This window comes from Peromyscus californicus, unplaced genomic scaffold (assembly GCF_007827085.1).
Source record: "Peromyscus californicus insignis strain IS unplaced genomic scaffold, ASM782708v3 Scaffold_4__1_contigs__length_199733344, whole genome shotgun sequence".
NCBI classification, from domain to species: Eukaryota; Metazoa; Chordata; class Mammalia; order Rodentia; family Cricetidae; genus Peromyscus; species Peromyscus californicus.
In genome coordinates, this window is record NW_026294562.1 from 162,582,688 (window position 1) to 162,594,560 (window position 11,873).

The following is an 11,873-nucleotide window of genomic DNA, read 5'->3' on the forward strand; positions in this document are numbered from 1 at the left end:
CCTCTCGTGGCATAGAACTACAAATCCCAAAAGGCATGGCGCTTGTAGCCATATTGATAAAGGGCGTCTGGAAAAAGTGGGGAAACTCAGCGAGCCGGTGTCCACCTCATTATTCTGATTGGTTCTGGTGCTGCACAGGGGCGGGGTGAGGCTAGGTAACACATTTTGATTGGGTAGAAGAGGGGGCGTGTTGGGGAATTCCCAGCAGGGCGGAAGCACTGGAGATCACCGCAGAGCCCAGCGACAGGCGGGCGACCACAGGGGGCCACCCGAGGTGGCTGGGACCATGGCCGGGGTCGCGTGCTTGGGGAAAACTGCGGACGCCGATGAATGGTGTGACAGCGGCCTAGGCTCTCTAGGTCCCGACGCGGCGGCTCCCGGAGGACCAGGGCTGGGCGCAGAGCTGGGCCCCGAGCTGTCCTGGGCGCCCCTGGTCTTTGGCTACGTCACTGAGGATGGGGACACGTGAGTAAACCTTAAATTACCAAACGGAGCCCTGGGATCCTACCTGAGTCCCCGTTACCCTATGGTTCCTGTGGCTTCTTCTCGTTCCTAACGCTGACTTCTGATGCTGGACTTCCTGACCCATAATTCCCAAATACTAAGTTGTGAGAAGACTAGTCTGTCTTCACCCACAGTCAAGAGTCTCCTCTCTCTTGAACTCTAAATTTTTGCTCCTGGAATCCACATCGTACCTACTGATCCCCAAACTGGATCTGAGCCTTTCCGACCGGGTCCCCAAACCTTTGTTAGCACGCTAGTTCCCACACCTTCTGACCTCTTGCTTCCAAATGTGGTCTTTGCTCTTTAGCTACTCTTGTATAAGCCAGATTTTGATTTCCAAAATTAGTCCTGGGCTCTACAACTCTGACAATTCCAGCACTGATCTGCAATTAAGAAATTGAGGCCGGGCAGTGGTAGCGCACATCTTTAATCCCAGCACCGGGGAGGCAGAGGCTGGTGGATCTCTGTGAGTTCCGGGCCAGCCAGAGCTACATAAAATTCAGAATCTCATTTCCATGAGGATAGATTCATCTGTTAACCAAATGTTTCTCCCACACTACCACCTTCCAGTCCCTGTTTTTAGTTTGAGCTGAGTTTGTGATTGCATTTGTAAACCCAGCACTCAGTGGGCCAAGACAAGAGGATCCCTAGTCTTGAGGACAGCCTGGGAGAACCTGGAAAAGGAGGAAAGGGAGATTGAAAAATAATTTTTAAAAGCAGGAAATTTTGATTGGTAGCTAAGTTGGGGAGAAGAGACAGCTGTGGTGAAGGTCTATGTAAGGGATTGTACCCGGGATTTTTTTGTCCTTTGTGCTTATTGAGTATGCCCAGTGACTCAGTGTCTGACCCATGAGGGGAACACAATAAACGCTAATCTTAAAGAACCAGGTGTAGTTTCCTTAATTTTCTTATTTTTCGCTTTCTATTTTATTGGTCCCTGTTCCTTTATTATTTTATTCTAATTACTTTGGATTAAGTTTTGTAATTTTCTTTTTCCCCTTTCCTTTTTCGGTTTTTTCAAGACAGGGTTTCTCTGAATAGCTTTGGTGCCTGTCCTGGAACTCGCTCAGTAGACCAGGCTGGCCTCGAACTCACAGAGATCCGCCTGCCTCTGCCTCCCAAGTGCTGGGACTAAAGGCGTGTGCCACCACCGCCTGGCTAGCCTTAAACTCTTGATCTTCCTGCCCGGGATTCTAGGCATGGTGATGCATGCTGGCTTCTGCTTGGCTGGGGACTGATTGTGAACGCTAAGCAAGCACTCTACCAAGGGAGCTACTCCCCAGCTCACCTTTTCTCTTTTTTTTTTTGTTTTTTGTTTTTTTCGAGACAGGGTTTCTCTGTGTAGCTTTGCGCCTCTCCTGGAACTCACTTGGTAGCCCAGGCTGGCCTCGAACTTTCTCTTTTCTTTTAAATGTATTTATTTCTATTTTATGTACATTGGTGGTTTTTGCCATGGGTGTCAGGGTCCCCTGGAACTGGAGTTACAGACAGTTGTTAGCTGCCATGTGGGTGCTGGGAATTGAACCTGGGTCCTCTGGAAGAGCAGTCGGTGCTCTTAACCGCTGAGCCATCTCTCCAGCCCCCTTTTCTCTTTCCTAATGTGCATTGAGTACTATAAATATTCCCTCCAGAGAACTTCTGATATGTTGTATTTTTGTTTTCACTTAATTGAATATTTTCTGATTTCTCTTTTGATTTCTCCTTTGGCCGGTAGATTATGAAGAAGCATGTTCATTTCCACCCTTGGAGGAATTTCCAGATGTCTTTTTTCTGTTGCCAGTTTTGAATTTCATTTCACTGTGGGCAGAGAATATTCTTTGCTTGATTTGAAGTGTAGTTTTTCTCTTTGAGTGCTGGGCATCAAACCCAGACCTTCTGAGTGCTAGGCAAGTGGTCTGTCAGGAATTGTGTCCCCATGGGAATTCATTTTGATTTACTGAGACTCTTTTTTTTTTTTTGGCCCAGAATGTGTTATTTGTGCACTTACAAAGAATATATAAAATGGGATTGGAGAGATGGCTCACTAGTTAAGAGCAATAGCTGCTCTTCTAAAGGACCCACCCAGGTTCAGTTCCCAGCACTCACATGGCAACTAACAACTGTCTATAACTCCAGTCCCCAGGGGTCTACTGCCCTCTTCCGGCCTCTGTTAGCTCCCGAGTGCACGTCGTGCACATCTGTACAGTCAGGGCCACATACACTGAATAAATAAATCATCTATGATTTAGAGGTAGTGTTGGTTAGCAGTGTTATTCAAAGCTGTGTGTAATTCCAGCTACAACGAAGACTGAGGCAGGAAGATTCTGAAGTTCAGGACCTGCCTAGGAACAGAGTGAATTCAAGTCCATCCTGGGGAACACTAACGGCAAAGCTCTGTCTCAAAATAAAGGGAACAAAGGCTGAGGATGTAGCTCAGTGGTAGTGTGCTTCCCTGCATGCACGGGGCCTTAGGTTCAGTCCACTGCTGCAAAAACCAAGCACCAACAACCACAAACCCTGCTCTTCAAGTCTACTGTCTCTTTGCTGGTATCTTCCGTTTCTTCAAGCAATCAGTGACAGAGACCTATGGAAATCTCCAAGTCTATGGATTTGTCTATTGCTTCTCATTCTGTTAGCTTTTGCTTTATGTAATTGAAGCTCTGTTATTAGAGCCATTGTTGTGTGCGCGCGCTGTCAGTCAAACCTGAGGTCTTGCACATGCTAGCCAAGTGCTCCCTGTGTAGCCCAGGCTGGCCTTAAACTTGTGATCCTCCTGCCTCAACTTCTGAAGGGCTAAAATTAGAAGCTGGGGCTATCATACCCAGTGAGTCTGTGTGTGTATGTGTGTGTTTGTGTGTGGAAGCCATTGACCCATGGTCACTGCCTACCTCCATTGCTCTTCACTTTCATTATTATTATGCGAGACAAGGTTTCACAGTGTAGCCCTGGCTGACCTGGAACTCACCGTGTGGACCAGACTGGCCTGGAATTCACAGAGATCCACCAGCCTCTGCCTCTTTCACAATGCCACCATGCCCAGCCTATTTTTGGTGACAGAATCTCACTATTTAGTATTTGACCATGCTGGTCTAGAACCCACCATGTAGCCCAGTCTGGCCTTGAAATAACAATCCTCCTGCCTCAGCTTCCCCAGGTGCAGGAATGTGAGCTATTATAGCTGGCTAAGTTCCTTATAAACACTGGTGAAACCAAGTTGGTGGCTGGGCCTACTTTTCACAGGCTTGCCAGCCCAGCTACTCAGGAGGCTGAAGCGGGAGGAACTTGAACTCAAGGTCAGCCTGGGCAATTTATGAAGACCCTTGTCTTATCTCAGAACACCAACCAGCCAGACAAACCAAGTTGCTGGATTAACTCCTGTCCCTGGCTCTCCCGGACACTGAATTGTTCCAACTGTGGCCACAGTCTGTAGCACACAGTAGACACTCTGTGTATTGACCCCTGCCTTCTGTCCCCAGGGCCCTGCACTTGGCCGTGATACATCGGCATGAGCCCTTCCTGGATTTCCTCTTGGGCTTCTCCGCCGGCACTGAGTACCTGGACCTGCAGAATGACCTAGGCCAAGTAAACCACTGGGGATGGTCGCTCTAGGGAGCTGGGTCCGGGACTGTCAGTATGGCCCTAACCCCTGCCCTCTATTCCTGTAGACAGCCCTGCACCTAGCAGCCATCCTGGGGGAGGCATCCACGGTAGAGAAGTTGTATGCAGCTGGCGCAGGAGTGTTGGTGGCTGAGAGAGGGGGCCACACCGCGCTGCACTTGGCCTGCCGGGTGAGGGCCCATACGTGTGCATGTGTGCTGCTCCAGCCCCGCCCCAGATGCCCAAGGGATGCCTCAGATATCTACCTCACTCAGAGCCAGGACCGAACCCCAGACACCAGCCACACCCCTGTTGCTGTGAACCCTCAACCCAACCCAGAGAACGAAGAGGAGCCGAGTGATGAAGACTGGAAGCTGCAGCTAGAAGCTGAAAACTATGAGGGTGAGGGAAGGACGCGAGCTCCTGGCCAGAGCCAGGGAACCAAGCTACTGGCTCTTACCCAACTTGAAACCTAGCCGCTGGCTGCGGATATAACTAAATCGATGGAGTGCTTATCTGGCATACACGGAGCCCTGGGTTTGATCCCCGGCACAAACTAGGCATGTTCAGGGTCACCTTTGGTGCTATCTAGCTAGTTTGAGGCCAGGCTAGGTTCAGGGGACCCTGTCTCAAACAAACACCCACCTCAGGGCATGGCTATGTGTGCCTATAATTCCAGCCCTTGGGTGGTAGAAGCCAGAAGCAGAAACATCATGCGGTCAGGTTCAGCCTGTGCTACATAGTGAGCCTCTGTTTCAAAAACAAACAAATAAACAAACAAAAAAAGGTGAGCATCACCATGCTCAGTATAAAAAAAAAAAAAAGGTAGACTATGTGGGAACGCCTTATGGAGAGCAGGTGGGGGGTGGGGGGAAGGGGTTGAGGAGAGGAGAGGTACATGTGCTTAATGATACCAAATAAAAAGCCAGGACCAAGGGTGGGGGGGGTGGGAGGGAACCCAAAGCAAAACCAGCTCCTAAAAGCAAGATCATCCCCAGACTCCAGAAATCCCAGCATTGGGTCCAAGGACCTTCACTCCGCCTCAGGGGTATTAAGAATTAGACATACAGGGCTCCTCTTCCCCTGGTCATCAAACCACTTGAGGCCCAGACCTGCCCCCCACAGATCCTGAAATGGCAGGATACAGTGGTTGAGCCTGGACTACCCATCTGCAAAGTGCCTTCCCTCCAGAACTGTTCCCAAGTATGTCACTAGCCCAGCCTGCCCAGGATGAGAGGATCCATCCCACGCTCCCAGCCATGAGCAGAGGGTGCGGAGGTTACCCTCCTCAGTCAGGCCTCGTGGGAAAAGAACCTGGCTTCTCCATAAATGGGCTGAGGTCACCTGGTAGCCAGTGTCCCAGGTCCTTTGTGGGACTTCTATTGTTATTATCCTTGTTGGTTTTCTTTATGATGCTGGGGATGGAACTCAAGAGCTGTCCATCCTAGTCCAGCCTCTGTTCTTTGTGAAGGCAGACCAAAGACTTGGTTCTGTTGGTCCACAGATTAAGTGCTCTCATTCAGAGTCCCCAGGCTTGTAGATCCCAGACCCTGCACCACTCAGGCTTACACCCACCAGCATGCTGACACGTAGGCATCTGGAATTCAGCAGCCAGCCTCCAAACCTGGTATCCTTAGCTCACATAGCTCTTCTTAGGGTCGTGACCAAGCTGAGGCCCCTTAGCCTCTCATCTGACACCAATTGCTCTATCCCCAGGCCACACCCCACTCCATGTAGCTGTCATCCACAAAGATGTGGAGATGGTCCGGCTGCTCAGGAATGCTGGAGCTGACCTCAATAAACCGGTGAGCCACGGTGGTGGGCCCGTGTGGGGGAAGGCACAGTCCCCTCTTCGGTCTCACTGACTGCTCTGGCACACCCACAGGAGCCCACGTGTGGCCGGACCCCTCTGCACCTGGCAGTAGAGGCCCAGGCAGCCAACGTGCTGGAGCTTCTCCTGAAGGCCGGGGCTGACCCCACCGCCCGCATGTATGGGGGCCGCACGCCACTTGGCAGTGCCCTGCTGCGGCCCAACCCCATCCTTGCCCGCCTCCTCCGTGCACATGGAGCCCCTGAACCCGAGGATGAGGATGATAAGCTCGGCCCTTGCAGCAGCAGCAGCAGCGACAGTGACAGCGACAGCAGAGATGAGGGCGTGAGTCGGGCGCGGGTACCCCAGCTGGAGGGTCAGGGTCAACCAGGAACAAGAGATGAGGGCGTGAGTCGGGCGCGGGCACCCCAGCTGGAGGGTCAGGGTCAACCAGCAACGAGAAAGCTGGGCGGATGCTGTCAGGGAACTCAGACAGGGGACACAGGAGATGGGGGGAACTGCCGTAGACTTGGGCAGTCGTGGCAGTGGTGGCTGAACAGCTAAGGCAATCTGTCATGGTGGCACACATTAGCCTGGAATCCCGGGATTCAGGAGGCAGAGGCAGTGGATGTCTGTGGGTTTGAGGCCAGCAAGGGCTGCACAGTGAGACTGTCAAAAAGAAAAACACCAGCAAAGACGAGCTAAGTTAGACGTCCTCCAGAGGAGGGCATGAACACAGGCAGCGAGGGTCTGAACACGGGAGGCAACTCTGACAGCAGGAGATGCAGCACTTGGGCTGTAGGTAGGTGACCTTGGTCAGAGTGGCCGGAACACTGATGGTAGGGAAAGACCTCAGCCTTGGGGGGGGAGCACTAGTGAAGAACCCTGACAACAGCATACCCCTGGGGAGGGGCTGGTAGAGCAGGAAGAGGGCCGGAGGTGGGTGAAGGCAGAGGGGAGAGAGCCAAGTCAGGTGGCTGTGATACCCGAGCCACTGGGGGGCTGGGACCACAGGGTAGCGGTGGGGGAGGGGGTGCTGAGCCATGGCCTCCAGCATGGCACATTGAGAGTGAGGATATTAAAGAAGGGGTAAAGGGGACACAGGTGTCACAGTGAGACCCCATTAGGTGCTGTGACCTGGGCAGTGGGCAGTGTGGCAGCTACCTGACCCCTGTGCTATCCCTCTCTGTCCCCAGGATGAATATGATGACATCGTGGTCCACAGTGGCAGGAGCCAAAACCGGCTACCTCCCTCCCCGGCATCCAAACCTCTTCCTGATGACCCCAACCCCGCCTGACTTAAGTTCTAATATTAATATAATTTCCAATTTAATAAAACTTCTGACCTGACAGCCAGAGCCCAGATTGATAGTGCTTCCCTGCTTATTTCAGGCCCATCCCTCCAAAGCCAAGAGTGAACCAGGGGCTTGCTTTGTGCTTTATTCACTCAGAGGGATGGGAGCGTGGGGGTGGGGGCCTGAGTCAGTCTGAACCCAGCCCCTGCCCCCCTCAGACTTTTCTCAGGCTCGGTTCTCAGGCACACCCTTGCACACCAGTCCCTGCCAGCTGGAAGTGGAGCAGGATGCCAGGTGGATTGGGGGCTCTGAGGGCAACTGTCTGAGCCTTAGGGAGTATGGGAAAGGAGGAGAGTGGCGGGGGGTCAGCCTTCCCTCCCAAGTGCCTCTCCCAGCATGGCGGTGGCCTTCTTTAGCTGCTCCTTCATGCGCTCTAGCCGTTCCACATCATCTTCCTGGGGGAGATCAGAAATCCAGTTACCACCTCTGTGACCACTGTGATTCAGACCTGCCACTTCATACACTAAGTCCCTTCCTAGCTGTCTGTCATGGTCAGTGATGGCTACCATCTTTGTTCCCGCTGACCAGCATGGAGGGCCACATTTCCTGCCACATTGATCTCTTGATCCTTCTGCTTCCACTTTCTGAGTGCTGGGATTACAGATGTGTGTCATCACAGCTGGTTTATGTAGTGCTTGGAATTGAACCCAGGGCCTGTGCATGCTAGGTATACATTCTACCATGGACCTATATCTGGCCCTGGGTGACCCATCTGAGGTGATGGCCATTTTGATTGCTGCTCCCAATTAAGGTTATATTTAATTCATTTAAAAGAAAACTTTTTTGAACTGTTAAACCATCTCTCCAGCCCATAATTGAAAAAGAAAAAAAAAAAAAAACAAGTTTATACCTTTATTTGTTGTGGATGTGAATGTGCACATGTGTACCACAGCGTGTGTGGAGAGTCAGAGGACAGCCTGTGGGAGTCAGTCCTCTCCATCTTCCATGGGGGATCTAGGGATTGAACTCAGGTCCCCAGGCTTGGCAGCAAGTGCCTTTACCCCCTGAGCCATCTTGCTGGCCTGTGGGACCTATTCAACTTTGCATGACTTAGCCAACAGTCTGTCACTAGCCTACTGAACCAGGAGAGTAGCTGCTAGCTTCCGTGGGAGCCAACTTACTGGTGCACACCGGCAACGGTGGCTTACCTGATGCTCTGGGTAATTAGTGGTGTCTTCCTGGTCACTGTCCTTGCTTGGGCGATGCTACCTAGTCCTGGTGCATACTTGGTCACTCTGACCCATCTCACGGTGGATTTCATTGTGGCCCAGCACTGGGAGGTGTTGGAAGAGACCCCTTGGGTGGCCTTGGAGTGCCCCCTCCACTCACCTCCTGCTCTGACGCCTCTTCCTCCTCTGCCTCTTCCTCCTGTTTGGCCTTGGTGTCTGGCTGCTCCGGGTGGCCATGATGGCTTGAGGACCCTTCACGCCTTTCTGCCCCGGCCATCTCAGCCCCCTGCCACAGGTGGCGGCCTCCGCCCAGCAGCTGCATGCCCTTCTCCTCTGCCTGAAACTGGGCCGTCTCCTCATCGCTGGCCTTCTCAGCCACCCGCTTCTGGGGGCCCCTGGCACTCTGTAATTGCTGCTCCCACATACGCTCCAAGGCCTTCCCTGGCTGGCTCTTCTCTTCCTCCTCCTTCTCCTCCTCCTGACGGAGGCGGCTGTGGAGCTGTGTGTGGATGGCCTGTTCCCGCACCTCAGACTCGTGGGTCCTCTCTGCTTCCTCCTCTTCCTTGTCCCTTATCTCCTGGCTGGACCTCATCTCTCCAGCCTCCTGCTTGTTGAACTGCCCACCCAGCAACCTCTTCTCAAGGGACACACAGCCACGGGGCTCTGTCTCGAATATCTCTGGCAGGAAAAGACAGGGTGCTCTTTGTGCATCCAACTGAGAAATGGAGGCCCTGAAGAGTTCCGGGTCCTCCCCGCCATCATGAAGGTAACTGCTTGGCACTGGGAGGGGGCATCACTGGCTGCAGATGTTCACTGCTCCAGTCCCTACACTGCAGGGAGCTTCAAGGGAGCAAGGCTTTTCATGTGTGTGGGGGAGGGGTAAGTAGTACCACACTATCCCAGACCTGGGAATTCTTCCACCATGCACTGGGGCCAGTAGGAGAGTAGGGAAGGATGTCGGGAGTCTGAGGGGAACTAAGGCCTCCTACCTTTGTGGAGCAGAGCTGTGCAGGGGCCTCTCTGGGCCTGGCCCAGTGTCAGCACCTCCATGACCACCTCTGCTAGACAGCGGGTTAGCTGGGGGCAAGGAAGAAAGGTCAGAGGGAGGCCAAGGGCAAGGGAGTTGGGAAAACAGAGTGGCTATCGATCAAAAGAAAGAGGTAGGGATCCTGGAGAAGTTGGGCAGAGGGGACCCAACGGGATGGGGAGGGCAAAGGAGGTTTCCTCTCTCACCTCCTCCTTGGAGGGTCTGGGCGCCAGGGGAGCCGAGGAGGCTGTGGAAGGAGGAAACAGCCACTGTCCGTAGTACTGATCCCAACTTCCCAGAACCTCAGTCCACCAGCCACACTGGCCACGTGTGCTGTCCCTATGTGTAAGCTCCGCTGCCCATCTATAGCCCGACCCCAGGTGAACTGCCATGCCACCGAATCCCCCTGTGGACTCTGGACTCACCAGCCCCCAGCAGCAGGGCCAACAGCGGGAGCAGCACTGTGGAGGTGGGTACCCGGCGCAGCATGGTGGGAAGTCGGGACCTGGGACCTCTCCGCTGAGTGGACAGCCAGTGCCAGAGCCTTATAACCCAGGTGCAGTGGCCCCAGCAGGGGGAGGAAATGACATCAGCACCAACCCCTCCCCAGCTTAGGAGAGAGGACAGCTGTGGGGCGCTCCAGGACCCTCAATTATTCATGGGAACCCACACTCAAGCATGCTCCCCTCCGGGCTTCTGGCCCAGGAGCACGGGGTGGGGTGTGGGGGAAGGCTCTCCCCAGACTCACATGGGAACTGGGCAACTCTCCTTTTCTCAGCTTTCCTCATCTGGAAAGTGGATCCTCCTGAATCTATTTCCTCGGAGGTGCGAGCTCCTTCTGGCCAAGTCCCCGCTCCACCATCCACCAGCTGTGCAGTGCTGGGACAATTGCTTAAGCTTTGTTATATTTAGGAAAGTTTCGGTGACAGCCTACTCCAGAGCTCTTGGGTGAGAATGAAATGTGAGGGTGCTTGGGCAGTGCCCTGCACTGGGAACTTCACGGGGCTACACGGCACCCCGTACCGTGCGTGTGACGTACACACTTGTGGAGGCTGGTGTCTTCCTGCTGCTCCCCACTTTATTTTCTGAGATGGTCTCTTACTGAACCTGGAGCTAGGATAGGCCAGTTGGCCAGCAAGCTCCTGAGATCCAACTGTCTGTCCACTTAGTGCTTGGGTTACAAGAGCACATGGCTTCTGTGGCTTCCAAGGATCCGAACTCAGGTTGTCACGATAGCGTAGCACTTTTCACATGAAGCCCTAACCAACCACCAGGTAACATTTTCCCTTGCTTTTCTTTCTTTTTTCTTTTTGGGAAGACAGGGTCTTGCTATGTAGCTCAGGCTGGCCTCAAATTTGTGGCAATCCTCCTGTCTTCGCCTCTAAAATGCAGGGCTTACAAGTGTGAACCACCACAGATAATGTCCAGTAATCTATTTTTGTTTCTTTGAGACCGGGTCTTGCTAGAGACAGCCTGCACTAGCCGTGAAATCCTTTATTTGAAATTGCCGTTACGTGCGTGGCAGTGGGTAAGTACACACTTGAGTGCCTGTGGCCAGGGAGTCCTTTGAAAGAGCAGCCAGTGAGCGCTCTTAACGGCGGAGCCATCTCTTCAGGTTTTTGTTTGTTTTTCGAGACAGGGTCTCTCTGTGTAGCCCTGGCTGTCCTGGAACTCACTTTGTAGACCAGGCTGGCCTCGAACTCACAGAGATCTGCCTGCCTCTGCCTCGTGAGTGCTGGGGTTAAAGGCGGGTGCCTCCACTGCCCGGCTCAGCTCCTCATTTTAACACAGGGCCTCACTGTGTAACTGTGGCTGGCCTGGAACTTGCTATGTAGACAAGGCTAGCCTCAAATTCAGACAGAGCTACCTCTCTCTGCCTCCCAGGTGCGGACATTAAAGGCGTGCACTAACACACCTGCAAGCCTTTAATTCTGGATCTTCCTGCCTCAGCTTCCCCATGCTGGGACCACAGATGCATGTCAGCACACCAGACTCCAGGAATTCATATTTCGAGATAGGACCTGATATATTCCAGGCTGGCTTCAATTTATGTACACCAGATTTGCCTCTGTTCCTGTGCTGGGATTATAGACACATACTAAAATGGCCAATTAATTCTATGCTAGGGAATTGAACCCAGGGATTTGTGCATGCTAGGCAAGCACTCTACCAACTGAGCCACACCAGATTCCCCCAGTAACTTTCACTGGGCACTTACTGTATGCCAACTCTTCTCCACAGAGCTGGATCTACAGCAGTGAATCAACTGGCCAATGTCCAGCCCTGCTGGAACTCACACTTGAGAAGCTGGACAGCCAACATTTGCAGATAATGTTATGCAGAAGAGTGAATGACGGCAGTGAATCCGACAGAGGAGAAAGTCATGGCACCCTTGTCCTTTACACTGATAGAGCCACAGGAGGACCCTGGGC

General features: G+C 52.9%; 2 protein-coding genes and 1 long non-coding RNA gene across 4 annotated transcripts; 2 read left to right on the forward strand and 1 right to left on the reverse strand.

Moving 5' to 3' along the window:
- Positions 1-196: 196 nt before the first annotated feature.
- Nfkbib (NFKB inhibitor beta) lies at positions 197-7,253 on the forward strand. The gene is made up of 6 exons (XM_052761288.1): positions 197-465; positions 3,960-4,065; positions 4,149-4,482; positions 5,797-5,885; positions 5,966-6,235; positions 7,087-7,253. The coding sequence occupies exons 1-6, from the start codon at positions 287-289 to the stop codon at positions 7,186-7,188; spliced, it is 1,080 nt and encodes a 359-aa protein (XP_052617248.1). The 5' UTR covers positions 197-286; the 3' UTR covers positions 7,189-7,253.
- Positions 7,254-7,316: 63 nt separating this feature from the next.
- On the reverse strand, positions 7,317-10,302 carry Ccer2 (coiled-coil glutamate rich protein 2). 2 transcript variants are annotated; one of them, XM_052761289.1, is made up of 6 exons: positions 10,190-10,302; positions 9,867-9,985; positions 9,648-9,688; positions 9,404-9,491; positions 8,575-9,092; positions 7,317-7,640 (listed from the first exon to the last, which is right to left on the reverse strand). In XM_052761289.1, coding segments are annotated over exons 1-6 (858 nt in total). In that variant the 5' UTR covers positions 10,192-10,302; the 3' UTR covers positions 7,317-7,550. The 2 variants fall into 2 exon arrangements, with proteins under 2 accessions (XP_052617249.1, XP_052617251.1); XM_052761291.1 differs by lacking the exon at positions 9,867-9,985 and having other exon boundaries at positions 10,190-10,299.
- LOC128124710 (uncharacterized) lies at positions 9,067-11,141 on the forward strand. Its single transcript, XR_008222942.1, has 2 exons — positions 9,067-9,180; positions 9,811-11,141. It is a non-coding gene; the product is annotated as an uncharacterized LOC128124710 (long non-coding RNA).
- The last annotated feature ends 732 nt before the right edge of the window (positions 11,142-11,873 follow it).

Coding starts and splice junctions, on each gene's coding strand:
- Nfkbib (XM_052761288.1), top strand. CDS start 287: ATGGCCGGGGTCGCGTGCTTGGGGAAAACTGCGGACGCCGATGAATGG. Junction 466..3,959: donor GTCACTGAGGATGGGGACAC/GTGAGTAAACCT, acceptor TTCTGTCCCCAG/GGCCCTGCACTTGGCCGTGA. Junction 6,236..7,086: donor GCGACAGCAGAGATGAGGGC/GTGAGTCGGGCG, acceptor CTCTGTCCCCAG/GATGAATATGATGACATCGT.
- Ccer2 (XM_052761289.1), bottom strand. Junction 9,492..9,647: donor CCAGACCCTCCAAGGAGGAG/GTGAGAGAGGAA, acceptor CCTTGCCCCCAG/CTAACCCGCTGTCTAGCAGA. Junction 9,093..9,403: donor CACAGCTCTGCTCCACAAAG/GTAGGAGGCCTT, acceptor TTTTCCTGCCAG/AGATATTCGAGACAGAGCCC.